This window comes from Triturus cristatus, chromosome 10, assembly GCF_964204655.1.
Source record: "Triturus cristatus chromosome 10, aTriCri1.1, whole genome shotgun sequence".
Lineage (NCBI taxonomy): Eukaryota > Metazoa > Chordata > Amphibia > Caudata > Salamandridae > Triturus > Triturus cristatus.
In genome coordinates, this window is record NC_140593.1 from 1,084,590,619 (window position 1) to 1,084,615,747 (window position 25,129).

At 42.7% G+C, this 25,129-nt stretch overlaps 1 protein-coding gene across 2 annotated transcripts in view; it reads left to right on the forward strand.

The window, feature by feature from the left end:
* Positions 1-25,129, forward strand: part of MICALL2 (MICAL like 2) — a 167,911-nt gene that overhangs the window by 80,101 nt on the left and 62,681 nt on the right. Inside the window, exons 4-8 of one of the 2 annotated variants that reach the window (XM_085629259.1) lie at positions 3,648-3,841; positions 5,284-5,414; positions 6,313-8,205; positions 8,816-9,066; positions 18,063-18,156. In XM_085629259.1, the coding sequence (XP_085485385.1) occupies positions 3,648-3,841; positions 5,284-5,414; positions 6,313-8,205; positions 8,816-9,066; positions 18,063-18,156 (2,563 nt within the window). The remainder of the gene's footprint in view (positions 1-3,647; positions 3,842-5,283; positions 5,415-6,312; positions 8,206-8,815; positions 9,067-18,062; positions 18,157-25,129) is intronic. The other variant, XM_085629260.1, reaches the window with a different exon arrangement.

Consider the following 25,129-nt stretch of genomic DNA (forward strand, 5'->3'; position numbering starts at 1 on the left):
TGCATAAGTGTAGACTAGAGCATATGTGTTGAGCGTGCATTTTGAACCTCATACGTTGGGAAACTAATTTGATGGAAAGGCAGGCATCTATGTACAGGGCCACCGGAATTATGCGGTAGTTTTTTATAATTATATATTTGCCACATTATCCATCATATGCGGCATAATCTGCAGATTTTAACAAAGAAAAATTGTTTCTAGCTGAAACGGTTAAAAAGTTCGTAAAAACTCAGCAGCACGTGGTGCCGCGCAGTGCAAGGTCCTTTGCAAATATTTACTTGTCACCCTTTCTGTTGCTCATTGCTATGTTTGTGTGTTAAACTAGCACTAGTGAGGTGCAACCAATGTCCAGACAGTGGCAACAAGTGTAACAATGAGAAAATAATGAAGTAATACATTCACAAAATGTGCCACATAATTTGCCTTTTCTTGCCACATAATTTTCTCGGTCCTGCCTCATAATTTGACCTTCCCCTGCTTCATATAATTCCAATGGCTCTATCTATGTTAGAAGCCTGGGTGATGCTAAGCTGAGCATGTTTTCAAGCTTTCAGTACATGAATGTTGATTCTTTGAAATTCCAAGAGTGGTGGAAGCAAAGTCATATTCCCTTGAAGCACTGATGACATCACAGGATGAGACTCTGTCCCACTCTTCAGTACCCTACAGGCTCCTATTTGCTGCCGGATGATCAAGGCATTGGCCATGTCACTAAACTATAGATAGTAATGAGGCTTCCAGAGCCTTGAACACTCTTCCGCTTCATGAACCCGAGGCTAGCAGTAGCTAGGGTAATGCCAGGGGCACATTTGCGAACCATAGGTTTCCTTAAGTGACGTCAATGCACGAGAAGTGTTTTAAATGTGCACTTGAATTCTGGAATAGAGAGGTGAGTGGTTCAGGCCTGACTAAGAAGGGCATTATTTAAATCCATCAATCTGGGTTTTGAAGACCGCACTACTCGCCCTTTAGGGTCTCAAGGCGCTGAGGGGTGGGTGTGAGCAGCTCCGTTGGGGTCATTCGAAGAGCCAGGTTTTGAGGTCTTTCCTGAATTGGTGCAGTGCCGTGCTGCGCCAGAGGTGAAGGGGTAGATCATTCCAGGTAAGCTTCTGACACCTTGGAGGAACTGAACTCTTGATGCACCTGTATAGTCAATAGTTTTTGGTGGGCAGGAAACTTTAGGGTTTGTGCCAAGTTGAGCTTGCCCACAGCTGAGATGGATCAAAGGGTGAAGTGCCAGGATATAGGTTTGCCCCGGTGCCAGCATGCATAATGCCTGCAGCCAGGGTAGTGAATTTAATGTCCAGGAGATTAAACATTGTTGTTTGTGGCAGAATCAGTCTTCGTTTGGAGTTTGGTGAGTACTCTGGGAGGCACAATAACAAGCTGCTGCTGCAGTGACCCATCTGTCTCATCACTTGGGTGTTGTTGGGTTGGGGATCAGGAAGGGAAGGTGGGGGTGCATCTTTTTAACATGAATAATTGGAACCTGGCGGCTGTGGCGGTGGAAGAGATAAATGAGTCTCTTGGCGAAACGAAAACTTATACAGATGTACCCCACTGAGGTGAAAGAGGGAAATTATTTTCTACAGTGACATCCACTTTCTTCAGATTTGTAAACTTATGAAGTCTTTTCCTTGCTCTTTACTTCCTGTCATATCTATGTCTGTGTTTTAGTTTGCACCAAAACACCGCCCAGCTTTATTCTTTTTAGTTCCAGATAGACTTACAACTTGTTATTGTGAAATAAACAATTAAAGCAGTCCTGAAAGTGCACCCAGTACCTGTTAGAGTGAATGATTAACCTGATTAACATGGGGCGGTGCATGTCCCAAGGTTATAGAACAGAAAGAGTCTGTTGCCCAGTCTATGCCTTCAGCACAATCTATCGTACCCGCCGGCTGAAGGACCATGCTATCTAGTGTCCATTATAACCGGTCAGATTCAGGCCCCAGGACATCAGGGCCCCAGATGGTTCTTTTCTACAGGGGTTGCACATTTGAGCATGTGTAAGGGGCCAAAGAGCTCTGTTAATCAAACCTCAAAGGCAAAATGTATGTATGGAAGTGTTTTTCATAGCTGAAGCTCCCTTTCTTAAAAGTTTGTCAAGTATTCCAGATACTAAATGTTTCATAAGCTTAGTACAATTGTAGAGCAGAAATGAATACGATGGGGCTCGTGGGTCTGTCTGCTCATTGGGCGCCGAATCAATTGCATCTGGTTCATTCAATTGCAAATGCATAGAAATCGAGGATTTAGGGTTGAGTACCTACTTTTGAAAGCGTCTTGGAGTACCTCCATGTTCATGGTGGTGGTAGCGGCCCATCTCGGGAAGAAGGGTATATTTAGTCTCCTATGCTTAGTTGATTGGCCCTTGAAGGCAAGCTTTTACCAGAATGTTTCTCTTACAATTTCGTCCAGCCCACAAAGCCCCCAACATCTGGGGCTACAAAAAATCTGTTACATGTCAACATCTTCCACAGTGTCCAGTATCAGGGCTTTGTTTAGCTCTGGGACCACGCAAATGTTTTTTGGAGTAGAGTTTTTGTTTTAATAATCAGAAATGTCCTTGACCTAAAGCCAACCGGATCTTGCCCTTTCTGCTATTGATAACATCCTGCTTTTTTCACTATAATGTGTGGAGTTGCCCAACAATGCATGCTAATGCTAGGAGTGTCTTTGAAGAGATTAGAAAGTAAAAGTAATTTTTTTCATAATTTGATCACAAAAGGCTCAGTCTTCTGGGAGCTGGGGCTACACTTGTGACACATGATTGTAATGCAACTGAGCAGCTTGGTGGTTGCATGCATAGACCACATCTGCAGATTTGTGAGACAATGGAGGAAATTTGGGTGCAACAGCAAGCACAGTTCCAGTGTACTCTTTCAGCAGGTGAAGGAGCAAGGTCTAGGCCTCCTCTGTTTAAGAGGCCTGCAAATCACTGTTCATCACTACTTTCTGATTTAAGTTCGCAAATGCGTTATTAGCTACAAGGTAGTTGCACACGATTGGTGATCAGTGGCAGGTACCTACTGGTAGATCTTGGCACAGTAGCAAGAAATGTGAAATGCAAACACATTGCTCTCAGGTCTCTGAAGCTCTTTAAGCAGAGTACGCTGTTGGACATAAAGTCACGGTTTTTAAAAATAATTCTAAATCTCAAGAATTCCTAATGATGTCCTTAGTAGCTCGGATATTCCTTCATCTGTGTTTGATTCGGGATCTTCTTCTGTGAGAGAAGATACTCAGGGGCTTGAGGTGCATCTTGAACTGCTTTCCAGGAGGGCAGGCGGGTTTCTGCATCCCAGCTTTCCAAAGCTGAGCTTAAGAAAATTAAATACCCAGCAGAAACTCCATTATCATAATTTACTTAAAAATACACCCCTCCTTTCATGAGAGTTTCTCTAAATTGCTTACGTTGGAAACTGATGTACCAAATGAAATGCACATGAAACCATTTTAAATTTGATTACAAACACAGCGGAGCCAATTTACAAACCAGTCCAATACTGTCATTTGTGGGTGCCATGGATGATTTTGAGTCTGAGCTCCTTCTTCTTTGATGTCCTCTGTTGATCTGTCTTCTCTGACCTTGGTCAATGTTTTGTGTATTCTTCCTAAATCATGTTCTCTTCCCTCTCTTTCAGTCGGAGGCATGGGTGGAATCAAACGCCCTCCACCAGGATCCAGCGATGAGCCAAAAGAGAAGAAAATACTTTCGGAAGCGAACAACCCATCTGCTCCCAAATCATCCCCAGCACTTCCATCGCCTAAGGACAGGACTACAACCTCTGTACAGAAACACAGCCCAGTGACGGCAAACACTCCAATCAAAGCGCCTGTACGACACTCCTCTTTCCCATCATTTCGGCAACTTCCCCTGTGTATAAACCTATTGAGATTTCATATTAGGCTAGTGCTTAGATTAGTCAATACATTGAAATAAGGCCAGCTACAAGGCTCAGTGAGTTAAATGCTTATTACTGATGCCTGTTGATTTGTAAGGCTTGAATTGGAATCTCAGAAGGCCAGCTCAGACCTCCATCCTTCCAAGATTGGTAAACTGAGAATCTTTAAATTTGGTAATAGAAACATTTGTGTTTAAAATGTTTATTTAGAGTGCCAAGAAACACTCTAAGTGAAATTTGAAGTTCAATACAAGCAAAACATTATTATTTGTAATGATAATGTAATGTCGGGTCCTTCTTGAGAGCCAGTTGTGTGAGTATCAAATTCTAAATCGGGTTATTCACTGCTACTTGTGGTTCTGAGTGACCTCATAGGCAACTCAGAATCTTTCACCGAAAGACATACCCTTTTTCACATTTACCCATCTATAATTCTGTATCTGTCTTCAGAACTCTCTTTCTTGGAAAAAAGGAAAGATGATATGTATTAGTACCCCTGAGCCAGAACATCCCAAATGCAGTACAGTTTATATAGTATTTCAAAATAAGAGTTTTTATCTTTGAAAAGTGTATTCTTGTTTCAACAAGATGTCCCCAAAGCCTGTTGAATGAGGGTGGGGGTTTATGTTTTTTATGATCAGTTTTTTTTTTTACTACGGGTGATATAATAAAGCTAATAGGTTGTATTCACTGTTATCATGCAGTGGCGTTACATAAATATTCCTTTCGATTTCTGTAAGGTTCTTCAAGTAGAAATTGAAACACTGCACACTATCTTGTCCTCAACAAGAGCTTGATTAAAAAGGAGTGGGAAACTGACCTTTTAAGCACATTCCAGGGTAAGAAGCAGTACTTAATTTGTACCGGTGGTTGCCAGTGGGCACCACCAGTGCAGCCAGTCTGTCTCTTCTTGCTGTCTGCCAAATCCGTGATCCTCTGACTTAGTGCATTGGCAGTCCTTCATCTATTTCTAGAAATAATGTAAGTAAAAGGACAATGGTTTTCCCTCTTGGGCAGTTTGCATGCTGCATTCCAGCCAGGCCGACAGTCAGTTAGCTGTTTGAGGCGGTCATGGTGTGGCGGGGGGCGGGAACGGGGCTTCAGGTCAGTAGTACCTTTAAATCTGCTGCGTGAACAAAAAGTGTAGAAGTTAAAGCCCGCCATCACGGCCCACATCCATCCTTACTCAGGTTCATAAGAAAAAGTATTGGCCCTTAGTTTAAAATTAAGCACAGTGTTGAAGCTTGGGCAACTTTACCATGGATATCTGCTGACCATTTGATAGAGACTGTATCGAATATTATTCCTTTTTAAAAAAGAATATTGCATCTTTGTAAAAGTAAATCATCACATTCTTCTGGTTTTTAATTTGTAGACCAGAGATTTTTCAGACCGAATCAACCAGAGCGGCACTCTTAGCAGCAACTGCGCGATGTGTGGCAAGCATGTTCATCTGGTGCAGCGGCACCTGGTGGACGGAAAGCTCTACCACAGGAACTGCTTCAGGTAAGGCAATATTCGAACACAAGGGACACGGGGAGAGTCCAAAGAGTGTGTGTATATATCAGGCTTCATGGCGAATTAGGTGCTGTAATGTTATGATTAGTACAAAACGCGGGTTCCAGAAGATCAGCCTTTATTACCCGTCTCCACTGCTCCGCCTCTTCGCTAGTCTGATGCTTCACAGTTCTCCACCTCAACATTCTAAGGCAAGCTCTTTGGCCAACTGTTGGAATGTTCTAATGTTCTGAAGGGGAAAGGGGAGTAGGAACATACTATCATATCACAACATGTAACATCTAGAGACAATGAGTTTTGATGGCAACTAGAAACTCCTGTTGACAGGAGAAATTCAGGCTAGAAGAAGGTTTTGCACTGAAATGTACACGAGTACAAGAGGGGAAGTGTCTGTGCATTGTACATCTAGCAACAAATGGAAGACCAGGAAGGGAAAAGGAATGGCATGATCACTGGGAGCAGGAAATGTTTTTAAAAAAAAAGGATAGTTGGAGTTGTATCATGGTCTTACCCCTATTTTCAGAACAAAACGAGAACCTTTTCCTCTCTCTAAAATATTAAAATAATCTGTTATTAATATTGCCTTTTCAAGAGTAGCAAGAGTGAATCGGCTTAAATTATAGTTAATTTGATTGTAAGAACTTAAACTACCTTTGTATGTGTCTTGCTATCATTTTTTATACAGAGCAGTGTTTTGTTGCTTGATGGTTTCATAGAGGTTTTGGTATGATTATTGTGCACTAACATTATGACGCCAGGCTTACATTTTATGGTAAGGGACCTTATATAAACTCTTCTATTCAGAAAGCGTGTATAGTCCGCTTGTTTCCATTGTGACAAGCACTGTGCTGTCTGTTCTTACCTTTTCCCCCATAATTATTTGCAGGTGTAAGCAGTGCACTGGAACTCTGCACCCCGGCACCTATAAATCTGGGCTTGAACCTGGAACTTTTATCTGCATCAACCACCAAAATAACAACACCACAGGCCTTGGGACCACCGCCAATGGGCACGCCATAAATGTAACCAACCAATACAAGCCAGGACTAGGGCCTTCAATCTCCAGTCAGCCAAACAGATTGGATACTCCAAAGACTGGTCCAACAAACTCTGGATTTCTCCCTACACCACGTGAAACACAAAAGTTGCCTGAGGACTCTTGGAGAATTGGCCAACAACCAAAAGTGCAGTCTCCCACGAGCGGTTACAGCGTCTCATCGCCCAGTGGCTATAGTAGTGGTTCAAACTTCAGTAGCTCTGTTCCCGCCTTAACTACGACAACGACTGTCAACAGCAATAAAACACCTTCCCCTTTTAGCCTTCACAATAGCACCCCTAAGAGCAGCAACGCTGTTACTAACCTCGGTAACAGAAGTGCCACACCTTTCAACAGCAATATTACTACCTCAACGAACAGTACTGGTACTCCTGCCAATAACTACAAAAACACCCCAAGCAGCAGTGCAAGCAAAACTCCTTACAGTAGTGTTCCATCTGCCCACAGTGATAAAAACAGTGTTCTTCCTATCTCTAACACTACGCCTGCCACAAACGGCAAACCGACTGTTAATAGCTCTGCACCCTACCACATCACTCCTGCAAGCAGTTTCAGCAATGTTGCTCTCAGCAGCAAGGACACACCCCCTGCTAGCAGTTACAGGACTAGTCCCAACAGCACTAGTGCAACTAACGTGTTTACCAATAAGTCTACTACTTCCTCTGGCAGCAGCACCACTGCTGTGTACAGCAGTAAGTCTACTACTCCATCCAACATTGGCTTCACTACAGTCTTCAGCAGCAAGCCTAAGACTACTGCTCCTTCTAGCAGCAGCACCACTACTGTGTTCAGCAGCAAGACTGCTGCTCCATCAAGCAACAGCACCACTACAGTCTCCAGCAGTAAGTCTACTATTCCATCTACCAACAGCAACACTACAGTCTTCGGCAGTAAGTCTACTACTCCCTCTGGCAGCAGTACCACTACTGTGTTCAGCAGTAAGTCTCCTATGCCATCTAGCACCAGCACCTTCACCCCTACTGTCTCCAACAGGACTACTACTCCATCAAGCAGCAGCAACACTACTGCCTTTAGCAGTAAACCTGTCTCTCCTTCCAGCACTACTAGCAGTAGCACTGGAGCTGTCCCGAGCACTAAAGACAGTGCTCCTTTTAAAGGGTTTGGTGTTCCTTTCAGCAATAGTGCCGCGACTGTCCCCACCAAAAAAGACAATGTCCCCTCCAGCTTGTCCAGTATTGCTCCAGTCAGTGGTACAACCTATGGATCAAGTAGTAAGAATACAAGTGTCCCAGGCAGTGATGGCACTACTCCTAGCAACAATTACAGAACTACAGTCACTATCAATAATAAAAGCTCTACACCGGCCTGTAATAATAGTACTAATACTTCCAGTACACTTTCTGGAGGAAAGTCTCCTGCTATTACTATTGTAGTCCAAACTGAGCAGAATCAACCTTCCAAACCCTGGACTAAGTCAGCAGCCAAGACACAGGAAGCGCGAGAAAAGTTTTTCCAGTCTGCAATGGTTGTTGCTGGGGCAACAAGTGACGAAGCTCCAGCCGGAAAGGATCCGCTCAAGGACACGCATCATGGGGTGTTGGGGAAAGGGACATCTGGTGAAACTACTGCAAAGTCCACTACAGGAATGAGTGAAAAAGACAAGGCACGGAGTCACCTTCTAAAGGCACTTCCTGGTTCTTCCTCGTCATCCGCTGTCCCAGTGGGAGGAGCTACTTCTACTAGCACCCAGCTCTCCAGCAGGTAGGAAACTGTATATTTCTGTTGTGTAATTCCTGGGATAAGCCTGAGGTCCCTGGAAATTGACTATTATATGCAGAGCAGTCTTTGTTCTGTCTCTCTGTTGTTTTTAGGTCTCGCCTGACCCAGCGCATGCGCTGGTCTGGCAAGACTTATTGAGAGGGCTCCAAAAAGTGCTACCAGGCCAGCCTAGAGCTACAGTGCATGTGCGCGGGCGCGCGCGCCACATTTACCGAGATTACTTTCACTTTAGCGGCCGCACGGCCGCTTTGATGTGTGATCGTGATGGCGATCACTTTCACTTTCGCGGCCGCAGGGCCGCTTTGCATAGCTAATAGGTCTCGCTTTTGGGACCTTATAAGTATTTAGTTATGCAAGTGTTACATAGCTAAACACTTATAAGGTCCCAAAGGCGAGACCTATTGGCTATGCCAATGCTTGTTTTTTTTCCTTTTGGGTTGATTTGTTTCATATCTTAACCCGCTAATAAGTCTATATATTGCTGATAGAACCACTCAGATGTTCACACTATTAGGTAAGGGTCCACATGGTGGACACTGGATCTATAAAGAACTACTTAACTTGCCCATGCTTGTGCTGTGTTTTACTGCAGGCTCTCCCCAGATAATTCCCAGCCACACATCAACATTTACAAAAGAGAGTCTCCGAAACTCGACTGCAAAACAAAAGAGGAACATACAATAGTGAGGCCAGCAGCACCACTCAGACCATCAACTCCAGGTTTGACGACTCTGTCAGGAGTTGGGGATTCCACAAAAAATGCTACGAAGAGCCCTACGCTGCCTGGGACAGACCGATTCAGCATTGGGTCCAGCCACAAAGCTGACACACCATCTTCAACAGGTCAGCCTCCCCTTATTTCATGTTCCATATGTGACAAGTTACTGTCTAACTCAAGTGACAGCCCACATTCCATTTATATGCTCAGTGACTGTCTTTTCTTTAGCACATCACAATCCTTCTACATTGTGCACAAAGAAACCTTTGTGATTATTCTCTTTCTTTGTGAAAAATAGATTAGAAAGGTTCGTTGTAGCCAGAACATTTTGCAGAATTGGGCTGAGGGTTCCTGCATGTGATCATGTTGTAAAAAGGGGCGTGGCCTCTGAACACCTCTCTGCAACGCAGCTCCCTGGCACACACTGGAGGTACCAGGGACCCTCAGGATTAAAAAGGAATTAATTCCCCAACTTCAAAGGCGCCACAGGGCGTGTTTGCACATATGTCACCTCAGGCCCTGCCCCCTCCCTTCACCACTGTGCAAACACGCCCCATGGCGCGTTTTAAGTTGGGGGATTAACTGCCCTTGAATCCTGAGGGTCCCTGGGGCCAACTAGCCCACCAGGTACCTCTGGTAAGCGCCACGGAGCTGCATTGCAGAGTGTTGTAAAAAGGGGCGTGGCCTCTGAACACCTCTCTGCAACGCAGCTTTCTGGCGCATACTGGAGGTCCATGGTGGGCTAGTTGGCCCCCAGAAACCCTCAAGATTGAGGAGGAATTAATTCTCCAACTTAAAACACGCCACAGGGCGAGTTTGCAGACATGGCACCTCAGGCCATGCCCCCTTCCTTCTCCATTGTGCAAGCGCGCCCCGTGCCGAGTTGTAAGTTGGGGAATTAATTCTCTTTCAATACTGAGGGTCTATGAGGGCCAACTAGACCAACAGGTATCTCCAGTATGTGCCAGGGAGCTGCGTTGCAGACAGATGTTCAGAGGCCAAGCCCCTTTTTACACCTCTCTGCAACGCAGATCTGTGGCGCTTACTGGAGGTACCTAGTGGGCTAGTTGGACTCTCAGGATTCAAGGGGACTTAATCTCCCAACTTAAAACAGCCACAGAGCGTGTTTGCACAGTGGTGAAGGGAGGGGACGGGACCAGAGGTGACGTGTGCAAACACACCCTGTGGCGATGTCATTTGAGATGTCATGAGTGATGTCACTGACCATGTCATGAGTGATATATGTGACGTCATCAGCAGTGCATTGAGGGTGCGCGAGTTATAGTTAGCTGAACTAACTATAACGGGGGAATTTCAATGGTTTTGTACAAGCGAAATGTCAAACTAACTATAACGCCCCTGAAACCTATGGTTTTTTCAGTGAATGAATATATATATATATATATATATATATATATATATATATATATATATATATATATATATATGTGTGTGTGTGTATATATGTATGTGTGTGTATATATGTGTGTGTTTGCTCTGGACACCGCTCTGCTGTTCTCCAGCTAGGTTCCCTCTATTGTCCTACAGATGCATGCATTTAATGATTAGCAAGGCCTGTGACCTGAGCTGCAGCAGTTCTTCAATGGGAATCCCTGATGGAATCCCTGATCAGGGTTTTGACTGTTGCATGACAAGCAAACTGCCGCATTGGGTTTAGACGATTGTTTTATTTATTTATTTATAGAGTTTTATATAGCGCGAACGTGACCCAAGGGTATCAGCGCGCTTTTCAGTTACATGAGGTAAATAGTTTAGAATACAATAGGTATAGCAGCAATAATATATAAATGATTCCGGTGCATGCCTTTCATAACATTTTTAACAATAACCAGTTTAGGATCAGCTTACTGTACCAAAGGTATAATATTAGTATTATACATGTGTTTCCGATGTGTACCTTTCGTATGTTTTACATCAATACCGCAAAGATCCATTAATTTTAGTACTGTGCAGTCTAAGAAGTCTTCGCAGCTAAATGATGAGTTTTTCTTTACATTTGTTGTTGACCTGTTGAGATAACACCTACATCAGGTGGCATCAGTCTTTGGTTAGTTTTGGTGTCTTTTGTGGTCTTTTTGTGCAGGATGCATCCATATATGACCGGACTGTGCTACATCCGGCTATTAACCACGATGCAGATGATGATCCGTCTAGACTAGGGAAGGAACTTGCTCATTAGGAAGATCTTCGCTTCCCTCTTGAATGTTGCAGTGTTAGGAATTTTTCTAATGTTGGGAGGGAGTGAATTCCATTTTCTGGGGGCCGCTCAGGAGAATGCTCAGTCATACGTTTTCTTCTTCTGAAAGATGGACGGTTTCAGCAACAGGTCTCTGGCACTCCTGGAAAGTCTGCTTCCCTCTGATAGCTCAATTTTCTGGGCTAAGTACATCGGTGTTTTGTAGTGGAGTGCTTTGTGGGTAATACATGCCAGTTTAAGTTGAATTCTGGCTTCGTATGGTAGCCAGTTTAATGCTTTCAGGTATGGGGAAATGTGGTCGTATTTTCTAGAACCTGTGATGAGTCTTGCGGCCACATTGAGACAGGCTTTAAGTGGTGCTGTGGGGATTTTAGGTAGACCTGTTAGTGTTGTACATCCATATTCAATTCTTGATATCACTAAGGACTGAAATGCCAATTTGAGGTCTGCCATAGTAATGAGTGGTTTCATTTTTCTAATATAGTTCAGGTGAAACCGTGCACTTTTTGCCATTGATTTGATGTGAGCTTTCTTGTCTAGGTTCTTATCAAGCGTGACTCCTAGTGATTTGGTTGAGTCAACAAGGGTAGGGGTGCAGTTTAGCGCAGTGATCAGTTCAGTACATTCCTTTACATTTGCGGGGTTCTTTGGCGGTAATATTAATAGGAATTCCGTTTTTTGTGCATTTAATTTCAGATGATTGCTAGTTAACCATTGTAATGACATTTTTAAGACCTCATTCATTGTCTTGATCTCTTCCAACGACGCGATCTTGATGTAGATCTGAGTGTCATCTGCGTACATGTGATAGGATATGTTTGCGTGTCGGAGGATTTCTGTAAGGGGTTTGACATATAGATTGAGTAGTGATGGAGATAATGTTGATCCTTGCGGAACTTCAATCGAATTAGGACATGATGGGGATAGCGTCTGGTTGACCAGGAATCTTTGTGTTCTGTTCTGAAGGAAGGATTCAAACCATTTCAGAACATTTCCAGATAATCCCATCCTGTCTTCCAGCCGGGCTAGTAATTTTTCATGATTTACCGTGTCAAATGCAGAAGACAGGTCAAGAAGAACTAGTAGACATGTTTGTTTGTGATCCAGAGCCTGTAGCGCATCGTCCACTATATGTAAGATTGCTGTTTCGCTACTGTGGCCTGATCTGAAACCAGATTGGTAGTCGTCCAGTAGATTGAAATTAGTGATGTGGTTGCTCAGTTGATTTTGCACACATTTTTCAATTAGTTTGGCAAGTAATGGAATATTGGTTACTGGGTGAAAGTTATTTGGGTCTGTCGGGTCCGCCGTAGGTTTTTTGATGATGGGGAGGACTTGACCTGTTTTTAGGCACTCCGGTAGGACCCCTTGAGATAGTGAGGCATTGATTATTTTTGGCCATATTGTTGACTAGAGAAGTGGTTGTACTCGCCTGTGCACCTGTCAGAACCCTTCTTTATGTGGAGTTTCAGCAACTAAGAATTTCATGACTGCTCATGTTTAGTGTGTGTGCGCGCGGATGCATTCACAAAAATAAGGCCTATTTTGCTTTTGTTAAATCTTTGAAAGTTATGTACGCATTGATCAAAGTTATAGTGTGGGGCCCAAAACCTCAATTTCTCTCCTTTTAACACCAGTGAGGAGTTTTTAGATGAGCTGCAGAAAACACTGATGGACAAAATAATAATACCAGATTTGGCATAAGCACAGAGCCCAATTTTGCTTTTCAATTTGGTGTGTAACCGCTTAGCATTTTATCAATAATTATCTAAATGCCTAGTTTGAAAACACTTAGGCCTGCATTATACAGAGTATGCCATGGGCACAGCGGCTATTTGTACCCCCGGTTTGCGCAATCGGGGCATTTTTGCATTACGGGAAGGCCAGCAGATGCTTGCGCAGCCCCTCTGTAATATGGATACTGCTGGCACACATCTTGCGCCAGTGCAGCCGCAACAGTGAGTGCCCTAATTTCCATGCAGGCATTGCCCCATTCAAATGAGGAAACCCTTTTGCCTTTTCACCTTTGCCATAATGCGCAAGGTAAAAACCCAATGGGAGGGGGGTTGATTTTAGGCCATCTGTGAGGTGAAGCCCAGTCAATTTCCTACCCGAAGACTCTGCTTTGAAGGGTAACATGGTGACCGAGACAGCCCTCGGGTATCTCCTGAAAGCAGGTGCAGTCAGTTTTTTTTTTGCAGTTTTATATAGCGCAAACTCGTCCCTAAGGTATTGGAGCGCTTTACATGAGCACCAGCTACATTACACATTCATTTTTTTGTAGGCACGGAGAGATTAAATGATTTGCCCAGAATCACAGTATGTTGAGCTGATGCGGAGACTTGAACCTGGTTCCCCAGCTCCAAAGTCAGCAGCTCTGGCCATTACTCCACATTCTCTGCCTCAAGGGAATCACTGTTAAACTTTGAAAGCAAGGCTCAGCGTCTGCCTTGCGTGAAAGGCAGACAGTCTGCTTCAAACAGTCAGGCCGCCTTCCACTAATGCCAGTTCACAGTACAGATGAGTTTGTTCCTGCATTATGAACAGCACATTTTCTACGGTAGGGCACACGGTTTCAGTCTACGCCTAGTACACCCAGTTGGAGGTATGCCGCGTGGCAGAGTGGGGCAGTGGGCCCTGTGTGCAATAGGGCCCCTGAAGTCTATGGATGGCCACATTTTTAGACTGGACATGAAATCCATTTGGTGATGTTATATGGTGACCCCCGACTGCCTTGACGTCCACATTGTGAATAATTTTTTTCCAAAGACCATAGAGCGCAAGGAAGGCCTGGGACACTCTGCAGAGCTCTTCATTCAGAAAAAAATGGCTGTAAATAGCAACGTGAGTCAACAGTAAATATTTGAGTTGTCATCCAAGAAAATGATTACTGTTGTAAAACCTGCTCTAATTAAGAAAAGTGCCAGCATAGATTTTGCAAACACTAAAGATCAAAGTATTGCATCCCGCGTCCTCACCCTCCATCCAGCAGTCCCGATTGCAAAAGGAGGTTGAGCGAGTTGCTCTGCGTTCTTCTCACAATCACGCTTCTGTCTTTATGAATGAAAGATTTCTAAAGCGCATGGCCACTCCATGGTGTCTCCCAGCATTAAACCCGCAGAGGCACTTCCGCTAGCCCCCTCCCTTATGAGATGAGAAAAGGGTTTTTTAGGGCCTGTCTGAATGTTGAGTCTTGAGAAATGGCTCAAAGTGGCCACGGGAGCTGATTCTGTTCTTTGCTAGCGGCAACCGAAAGGTAGTGCCAACCATTCCTAAAGCGGCTAAGTCTCTAGCCCTGTAGCAAGCAGCCCTGAGGCAGAGTCAAGAGTTCTAGAGGGTTGATGATTTACAATCATACAATCCTACCCATCAAATATTGGTCGGATGAGTGAGAGTTAGAGCCTTGAAAATAATCCTTTTCCTGAAGTGGAACCCAAAAATCCACAGTTGGTTAATATAAGTCCTACTGGCCAACCATTGGCTTTGCCTTTATTGGCTCAGACTTGCGTGTGTGTTCAGCAATTCAAGAACCTTGTCAAACCGGCAGATATTAGTGTGGTAGAGTTGGAAATGAGGTGTACACAGACCTATTTGTAGTAAAAGTATAGGTCTGTGTCCTGTTACCACATGTCCCGCAGAGCATCCATCTTGTTAATAGGTATTAAGTTGATAAACTGAAAGTTCCCAGAGAACCAAGTCAATCCAGACACGTATTTTCAATTTTTGTTTTATACTTCTGTATTCAGCGTTCAGTTCCAATCCGTTTCACCTCTCCGTAGAGATACACCTCGGTGTATCACTCTACCACACATGCAGTCTCCATTTGCCAACTTTTCTGTCTGATCATGTGACTCCGAAAAGGCGTATCTTGATTTACTGTTGAGTAATTTAATGGGATATCAGATATGTAAATGTAAGAGGATAACATCAGGTGTCAGGCGTCACAAATAATGTTTCATAGGAGTGCCGTCAGCCGCCTCCTAATCTCATAATTGCATCTAAAGGTTATTTCATGGTACTGAGCATGTAAAAAGAAACCACAAAAATCAAAAGTAGAAACCTGCACTGATGTTCATCCTGGGGCATAGTTTTATGTATTAACAACTCTGGAGAGCAGAGATAGGCTGCCAATAGGAAAGAATATTGCATAGCATTTGGAGATACACCTGTAGAACCTTCCATGGCAGAGGTCTGCCAAATCTTGTTTTCTTGCGATTTGGGAAAAAACAGCCTGGCATAACTGGCAAATGTTATTCTTCTATCCCGGATTTAATGTGGTCATCTCAGTTTGGTGATCAGCTTGGCTTCCACCTAAAGCACAAATATATCACTGTTGCCTCATAGTGTGATAGGTTAACATTTGTTGTACTCTGATATAACCTCAATTGGGCTTGCTCACAAGGTGAAGCAATACCGCAACAGTACCCTTTTACTTCCTCTAACATACCTTTGTTAATCAGGGCCAAACCCACCAAGTCCCTGTTAGTAAAAGTCCAAGGAGGGCATAGTCCTTTCTGTTTGTACTAACTGCACATTACTAATCTCTAAATATTCCCATTTTAGAATTTTTTGGGGCTAATTCACCAAGGCATATAAGAGTAAAAAATGAGTATTTGTGGAGTACTAAATTATATACTACAAAATGCCTTTATGAATAGAATCCGTGGTCGCTGTATTGAGGCTTTTCAATCTGGCTTATGACCCTGACTGGGATTGACAGATTGTTATGGATAGATGGATTTCATAGAAGTCAAGTAAGGTAGATTTACTATTGATTTCACCCTGAAATCACATTGTTTGAAGATGGCAGAACGCTTGCTCCCAGGCCATTTGTTAATAGAGCTAGAATAGTTTAAAACTCAGAGCAGAATTTGCTGTACGTAAACCCACTGCCATATAGTCTGCTGTCTTGAGACTTTCATTGGCACTGTCCGTGGGCAGTGAGGCGGGGTTTTGTGTGGAGCAGCTAGAGGTAGATGTATTAACATTTTCTGCTAAGTGTGGGGTAGTAGTATCTCTGTTTCTGCTTGAATAAGAACCCTGTTTGTAACAGAACTGTGACCTGTTTCTCAATGCTGTCACTAGAATGTCACTTCAGGACACCATATTCCACCTAAATACACAGTTGCTCCTGTGAACTCTCAGAAAATGACTTTTCAGCTGCCTCAAACCTCTTCACCAATCTATCTCTCTGAAAATGCAATAACTCTAGAGCACCAGGGGCCATATTACACATAGGGCGTAGTTTCCCTGTTTGTGCCATGGCGCATCTTAAAACAGGCACGCCGGGTGCAAACAGGGAAAGTGCACCCTATTACATTGAATACGGTGCCTCGAGCAGCCACAAAGTCATGCTGTCCTGCGGGCTGCGCATTCAGGTGAAGAATGGAGCAGCTTTGAAGCAGATGCTCCATGATTCACTGTGCTGGCGACACCTGTCTACACTTTTAAGAGGGGAGAGATCCCCCCCCCCTGCAAGCGGGTGCAGTGAGTGACTGCATCTGCTTGCAAAGGTGTGTCTGGGTGGTCCATAGCACCCTCTTTCCCCCCCTTCAGAGGGCTGCCATCAGGGGGTGCACTGACAGTGTGGCTCCTTGCAGCGTCTTTGCCCCTCCTCCTGCGTCTATAATACGGCCCGGATGCAGAGGCAAAGGAATTCCCTCATTTGCATGGGACCACGCCCCCATGCAATTAAGGGAACATCGTCTGGTGATGGCGCTATATGTTCGCAAGCATTATCTGTATTACAGATAGGGCTGCATACGCATCTGCGGCACTTTCCATAATGCGGCCAAATGGGCCAACGGGGCTGATGCCTCATTCTTCCTTGTGGCAGAAGTCGACATATCATCCTCTTCACAAAAAATGATGTATTCTTAGGAGACTGTTGTAATTTACATGCGAAGGAATAGAGTGGCATTCATTTTACATGTAGCTTCCTTTATTCAGAGGTCCAGAAGCCTCACCCCATCTACACACATCGCTGGTGCCATCGCATACTCTATGCAGACCTAGATCTCTCTGTGTTAGGGAAAAAAACTCAACACATAGGGTATAGGCAGCATCTTTCTGTGTGTGCACAATGCATGAAAGTCCAGGAGATTCTGCAGTGGACTGCAAGATTGGAGAGGTCCCTCAGGGCTACAATAAAAGGCCCTTTTGAGTTGGCAAACATTTAAAATCCATTATTATTTCAAAATGGATGTGCACCTCAAATATCTTATATTATCTTAGAAAAAAAAAACTAATCCAGTTTTTACCAGGTACTCCGTGTGCAAAATAAATGTGAGTGGGTTGATAGTGTTATTTTTAATGGTAGATCTGTAAGAGCTCATAACTTACAACACTGAACAACTCATTCCAAGGCAATGTTCATGAGCTTCAGAGCAGGGAGGGTAGTTGGAGAGGTGCCTGGCCCTTTTTAACAAGGGAACCTGAAAGTAAATGGCTGGGATGAGATTTCCTTCCACAAGACTGAGGATATTTTATTTTACTGTGGAAGAAAGGAGTCAGGATATACAGTAATATGCTCCAAGACTCCACCCAATGAATGAATATTAGTGGTTCTAGGACTTTGTGGGTCTGAACGTTAATGATGTAGTAGACATTTCAAAACTAGGAGATGCATGCCCACCAACACCCCCTCCTTAGCCCCTCCATCCCCCCGACCTACATGAGTTTCCCAGTTATTCAGCATAAAGATGTGTCTATAGACATCAGGTCTGAAATTGGATAATTTTGCATTATAGGGGGTAGAGTCTAGCATTATTGGTATGCATGTTCATTACACCAGATTTGTGATTACAATTTGGTTTGCTGATTTTCATAGTAGTTGATTTGTAGCATATCTTGCCCATCTATTTTGCCTGTTTATTAAAATCATATCTGCCCCTTCTTTTTCAGTAGGTCCTTTGAGCACTAATGCAAATGCAACAGAGGCACCAGCAGAATGGAGGTCCAAGCTAAAGCCGGTCGCCAAAGGACCCATTGCCAACAGGTGAGTTTATCCCACATGTGTGCAAGCATATGCCTGCAGCAATACAAGAAAAACATGTAGAAAGTGTGCAGCTAATGTACCTTATGAAAGCAGCCTGATATTAACCTTCCCCGCAGAACAAAATGTGCTTTTAGGCTCAAGTCAAGGGCCCATAGGTAGTCTACTCTCAAGATAAATTGTCAGGGGCCCACAATAGCACAAGGAAAGATAGAGCGCAGAAACACATTTTACAAAAACATTGACGAAGTCTCGACTTTACATAACTATCACCTTACAAACATGTTGAACTCCTCCTAATACCACTATCCAAGCACTAGATATGACCGGAGTGAATTTAAAATTGTAAACAAATGTGTGGGAAGAGAATTATCCTGGATTTAGAATTTAAATAAAGGTCAAACTATTTGCAGGAATATATGTATGCTGGCTTAATATTTTGACAATTTACATTTTATAATCTATGTCTTTACGAAAAATACTTTGTGTAGAGTGTTCGCAGAAGGGACCATATTTAGCAATATGTGGCAGGTAGTTCCTCAGTGTAATGGTTATCTTATTCTTTTATTCTCTTGCCAACCTAAGTGGTTAGTGGGATCAACAATACCTCCAAAGAAATCCACTTTTATATATGGATCTTCTCCAAATGACTAGTCAACTCAAATTATACACAAACTAAATCGCACTATTTCACAAGATTCACATGGATGCAGACTGCCCAGAGGACATAACTCACCAGAGGTAAGGAGGTACAACATAAAGCTTCCTTTCAGCTAGAAACAGACACATAACACAGGGAAGAAACCGTAAAGCTTCCTTTCAGCTAGAAACAGACACATAACACAGGAAGTACAATTTAAGGCTTCCTTTCAGCTAGAAACAGACACATAACACAGCTCCTTTTCCAGTCAACGGGCATGGTTATAACATAGCAGCTCTGATCTGCGAAGTTGCAATACCGAAAGTGTTAACTTAATTTATTTAATAACATCTTTGGCTTTATAAAGTGCACAGATCGAAGACTTTTTTTTTTCTCAAAAAAAGGAATGAGATGTGGGTCCTGCTGGAATGTTTCTGCAGCTGCCTAGGGCTGCGAGCTTGATGCAGGAGAGCAGCTTACCATTTCTTAAAGGGAGTTCCTACCAGCAAACATCCCATTCCATGCTGCTTATTATCTTATGCTTCTAATGCACAATGAGAAGGATAGCTGCCAATATTTTCTCTCCACTGCCTCCCAGTACAGCAGAGACTCCTATTCTCAGCAGTCCGATATCCTGTCCTCTTGGGTGGTATATCTGCCTGCAGGGAATAGGGGTTGGGCGAAGTTAAACTTTACCTCGGGTGACGTCAAACACTACACCCGCCTTCAAGAAGGAAAAAGGTTCTCGGTATCACGGGAACAGGAGCCAACAGTGCAGATCTGTTACTGATTTACTTTGCCCCAAAGATCAAAGTATTGTGTGACCTTATAGAACAATATAGAACAACAGCACTGGGAATACACAAATAATTCACATCATGTTACAACATGCATATACTAACTAATCTTGTTATGCATTTTTATGCCCAACTTCCTCCTCTGCTGCTGATCATAAACCTGGGAAACCTTGACTTAGGGGAGTCTCACAGATTGTGAATCGATTAGAACGTCGCAACAGCGAATGATGGTTGATTTGCACTTTGGACTTCTGTGATAAACCAGTCAATCAGGTCCAGTAATTGGCTTTATTAAGATGCTGTCATGTGAAGTATGTAAATGCGCATTTCACTGTAATTGTGTGCATTGGAACACTTTTGGTGCTTCCGCGTTGTTTCTGTGCCCTTCTGCAGACTGCCCAATAAACCCCAGACCGTTCGCTCTGGACATCAAATTTGGAGTTGACATTGGACTTTATCCTGTCACTGCAAATCTGTCACACTGAGCAAAGATGTGTGATAGTTGAACTTGTCCACAACCACACCCTAACAAGAGCAGTCTTTATTTGGTTACCCTGACTATCAGTGGCTGCCTATGGGTTCTTGTCTTTGTGTAGAAACAAGAGAAAAGCTTACTCTTTTGTTGAGAATTTGAGTTTCAATTCTTGTTGGCAGAGTAGTTTTATCTTTATTTATCTTAGTTGCCAAATCAAACTGTTGGAAAAAGACATGTTTGTTTCAAAATGGAGCAATAATCCTGGCACGTTTTAAAGTAGAGTTTTACAAAATCAAAATAAACAAATACTCCTTCTAGGGTTTCTATAAATTTTTTATGATTGTCTGCTGAGCATTTGCCATTATGCACAAATATCACTGTTATAAGATGGCTGGTGAAATAAAACTGCTCTGAAGCATAATGACACCCACATTATCAAAAACAGAAGAAAGATTGAAGCATAAACTTCCATTTTAGTCAAAAATAAATGCAAGTGAAACAAATCAATCTACAGTGACTCTACAGTTCAGCCTGCTCAGCTGTCTATATTCACTCAGTCTTTAAACAATGGATTACCAGTGCATCATCCTTAGATTCCACAAAGAAACACAAGTATTTATTGCACTAAGTGGTTTGGATAAGTAAGATGGCTCCAAATCCCTCCAGGAATATAGTAAAATCTCTTAATAACCTTGTCAGAAGAGTGCCCCCTAGATCATACACGAGCAGGCGATTCAGCATGAGTGAAGGAGTGGCACTTGGAAGGCTTAGAGTAACCAATAATTTTTGCAAAATAGAAGGCACTCTGGCAAAGGCGCAGTTTTTAGTAAGAGAGTATTCCAATTGAAACCATTTATACTAGCAGACGCACACTACTTTAATTTGCTCAGATGTCGTTTTGCAGATGCCTGCGTTCGCTTTTCTGATGCAGGTGGGCCTGTTTTGAGAACGGGATGTGGAATAATGGCTTCAGCACCATGCGCTGACAGTGGTTGTTGCCAGAGACGATACTCTTCGCTTGATCTCTGCATGCTAGGATTCTCAGGGAGCAAGAGTTTAGTTAAATCCTGGATCTTATGTATTATCCCATATAAGTTGAATATTTAAAGCTGTAAGCATCTGGTAATGCAGTAGTGACCTGGTGACCTTTTGTAGAATATAAAGTATTTTGCAAAAAATCTAATATGTATTCTTCAATTTTGAAGAGAAAGAAGTGTCCGCGTACTTGCAAGCACTTTAATAATCCTTTTCAGATGCATCTAGTTTTCACCTCAATAACAAGGCTCACACTAGTACGCTGTCGTGACATGTTTCTAAACACTTTGCATCTACCTGGTGTCATCTTGAATGCTTCTCTGCTGAAAGATCATGCATGCATGCTTTGAAAAAGACCTTAATTACATCTTCATTTAACAAAGGAAAATGCAATTGAACCCAGCCGGAAACAGTAGATATTGGCCTGTTGCATGACAACCTCGGCTAAGTAATCAGAAGACGACCATGGCTCCAGCTCCAAAGCCATCGTTACACTTTTAAACTATCGGCTCCTTTATCAGTCTGGATTCTGTCCCATCCAGGGATAAGAATTCAGAATATAAAATATCTGGGATGACCTGTAAAATGGAGTGGATAAAGATCGCTTGCCTATGGTAAACTCGCTTGAGTGTTGCACCCTCTTTGATACAGTGACCATCTCACTTCACTTCATCACCAGGAACTGTTTTCAGGCATCACTAATACAGCAGCCATATGGGGTTCTCGCTCCAAAGCCAATTACGGTGCAAAATCAAATTATCAGAGTTTTTTCTTTTAGATCTTCTTCTGTTTACATATGTAGCATCACAGAAAACCTCATGTTGACTCGGCCAATCACAGGGTGTAGAATGCAGACATTAACTACAGTTTGTTCTCTATTTCTATGCCTTCTTAGACTTCAGGGATCAAGGAAATAGAAATGAGACTATCCCTATAGGTTGAACAGACTTCCAAATAGATGAATGGTAGCTTAATGTTCTATTTCCTGAAGGAAAGTAGGGTTGTATCATTACTAAACACATTCATGTAAGAAAACAGAAGCATGATGAACTAACATGTTAAAAGTGAAAGATTAAAAGCTCATCTTTCTGCCCAAAAGTCCAGGGCTGGTTCAGAATGGCGAGCAGGAAGAGGATCCGTCAGGTATATTTACTTGCTCCTACACCGGATTCTTTTGACGTTTGTATCCCTGTTTGCACATCTGTGTGCCGTTTGTCAGTGATGACAGTGTAAATTGAGCTTGCTAGCATGCGTTTACAGTATGTTGGACACAGGTGCCTGAGACTTCTGTACATTGTGTACGCCCGGAACTGTTTTTTGTCCCTGCTTGCACAGGCGGGCATGTTTGCATGACTCCGTTTTGGGATTTTTGCATGTTTGATCATGCATACAATTTTGCATTCACTTGTGGTTCTATCCTTGTTTGCCAGATGTATTTGAATGAAAAATCTGACACCACTGGTACTTTTTTCCACACTTGGATTCTTTCTTTTGAAAGAACAAGACTTGAACTTGCCTAACTAGGGACCATGAACAACACATTCTTTTTTTATTTCTGGCTGAATAATATAATAATTCCTAGTTTATTCATCCCAATAAAAGAAGTGCTCTGACTGGACTGTCTAGAAGTCAAATATATCTTCTCACGCTCTAGTCTTAAAGTCCTAGTGTGTCATGTGTTACTTGCTGGGTTAGATAATGTACTGTTTTTTTTTCGGTGCTCTTTTTCGTCTAACAAGAGTAAGGTTATCAAGTAGATCTTGGCCAGTACCCTTGATGACATTTATTAAAGAAAAGCATTTATTAAACTGAATTGACCAACGAAGTATTAACAATGCACATTAAGTCATCACTGCAGTTAGTAATGGGTATGATGCTATCAAACTGCCCGCTCATGATTCCAAATATGGCCTTTATCTAAATTATCAAGTTCATGCATATTCCTCGTCCGTGTTACCAAGCAAATTTTGGTGGAAGTGACACAGCACTTTATTGTGCATTTTCCAGAATTTCTTATTTTTTTTTGCATCTGTTCCACCGCCTGCCTGGCTTTTATTTTGTAAAAGTATCTGCAGAGAGGGAATTGCGCAGTGGAGTTTGGTGAATCACTTAATTGTAAACATTAAGTCTAAATGTGATCAATCCTTGAAATTGTTCATGCGTGGTTGAACATTGTGGGCTGGTATCTGTTTGTGATATTTTGAAGGCAGCGCTTAGTTTGAAATAAAATAAGTACCGGTTTCCAAAATGTGTCTGAAAGGTGCTGTGAGCAGGAGAGAAGGCAGGCCTTGCTTGTGCTGCCACTGCCACCTGGAACCTCTGATCATCTCGCCCGGCTGTAGCCTGTATTGCCTCACCATAACAAGCATACGCACTGGGCAGTAGAGAGAGCAATACTCTTTAATTTTCACTGTGGAAATAGAAGAGGTCCTTACACAGTGAAATGGTTAAGGTGTTGACAGTCCTATTTATATGCCCATGCTTCCCTGCTAATTAATTTTTCAAGAAACAATGGTCCCTCACAACATAAAATTATAACTGAAATTTACATAGGAAATGCAAGGATGTCTATGTTCAAATGTCCAAGTGGATGTAATCTTTAATGTAGGGAGTACAAAAATGACATACAAGTGGGACAGTTTACAACAAAGAATTAGAGGAACAAAACTCAGGCATTGACGTCTAGTGGCCAGAATGCAATTCAGTGATTAGGCCAAAAAACATACCAGGTAGAACCATAACACACGTTAATAATAATAGTATGAGATTGTGTCAAAGTACTGGAAGTCGCCGACTTTTCGATCTCTTAACAGAATGATTGGATCATCATCAGGACTTATCAATTGATGCCTGAGAGGGCTGCCAAGGTGTGGTAGTATCACTGGTCCTGCATGGAGGAGTTAGGGCAATTGCCCGTTATGAGAATTCCGGTAGGATCTACGGCGATACAATTCGCGTATGACACACGGAGTCCAATCAAATTTGCTGTTAGTGTTCTGGGGTGAGTCGTGGTATGTCCAAATGGAGGTGAGTTGCCATGAGGAGTCCAGAAGAACCGAGAAATCCTTCAGAGACTGATAAGCGTGGGAAAGGTGTTTCAGTTCCCACAGAGAATCAACGACACCTTTCCCGTTCTCATCAGTCTCTACCAAGGATTTATTGGTCCTCCTGGACTCCTCGTGATTTTTACAGCAGGAGCAAATGGAATGTGTGGGTTATGCGTCTGTGTTCCCGAGTTTCAGGCATTCTATTTCCCTTGTTCGGCAGCATCTTAGTTCAAAAATGTGTTTTTGATGCGGGGTAAATATATAGTGCTCGAATTCCACATTTTGTTAATTTGCCCATTTATGCTATGCACACCTGCATTGGCCATAGGAATCAAAGAAAGCTCTGTCAAACAAGACAACTTGATTCTTTGCATTATGCACATGGGTAGGCCCTTTGTCAGGTACAGAGGAGTCTATTGTTCATGTCCTTTGTCAACACCTTTGACTTGACCTCTTTAAGACACTAGCAGTTTTCTGCCATCTGGTTGTAAATCTGCTTTAGACATTTAGACCTGGGCGACTGTGTATACATCCAGAGCTTTAAATAGTGTGACTCAGTTAGCTTGCTTTGGTGCATATGTGCATGTTAAGCAGCATAAAGAGTCCTGCTTCGTGCTGAAATTCCAGCTTATTTGAAATATTCAACTTAAAAAACAAAAATACATCATAATAACTGTTTGGTTTTAGTGCTGTGTGATTTCTGGCAGTCTTCCCTCTGATGTGGGTACAAAAGCCATGTTGGAATGGGGATTCTTTACAGTGAGAAGGAAACAGATTTCTGGCATAATTCTCCCTACAATTTTCACGTCAACATTTTGAAATTAAGACTGTGGTTTTCAACAAAACATACATGCTGATAATCTAAAAGCAGAACTTAAGAAACGAATATATGAAACAATTGGGAACATGCAAAATAATTTGAAGTCTAATTTCCTTCTCAAAAATTGTCTGCATGGTGCATTGTTTCCTAAATGGCTCAAAG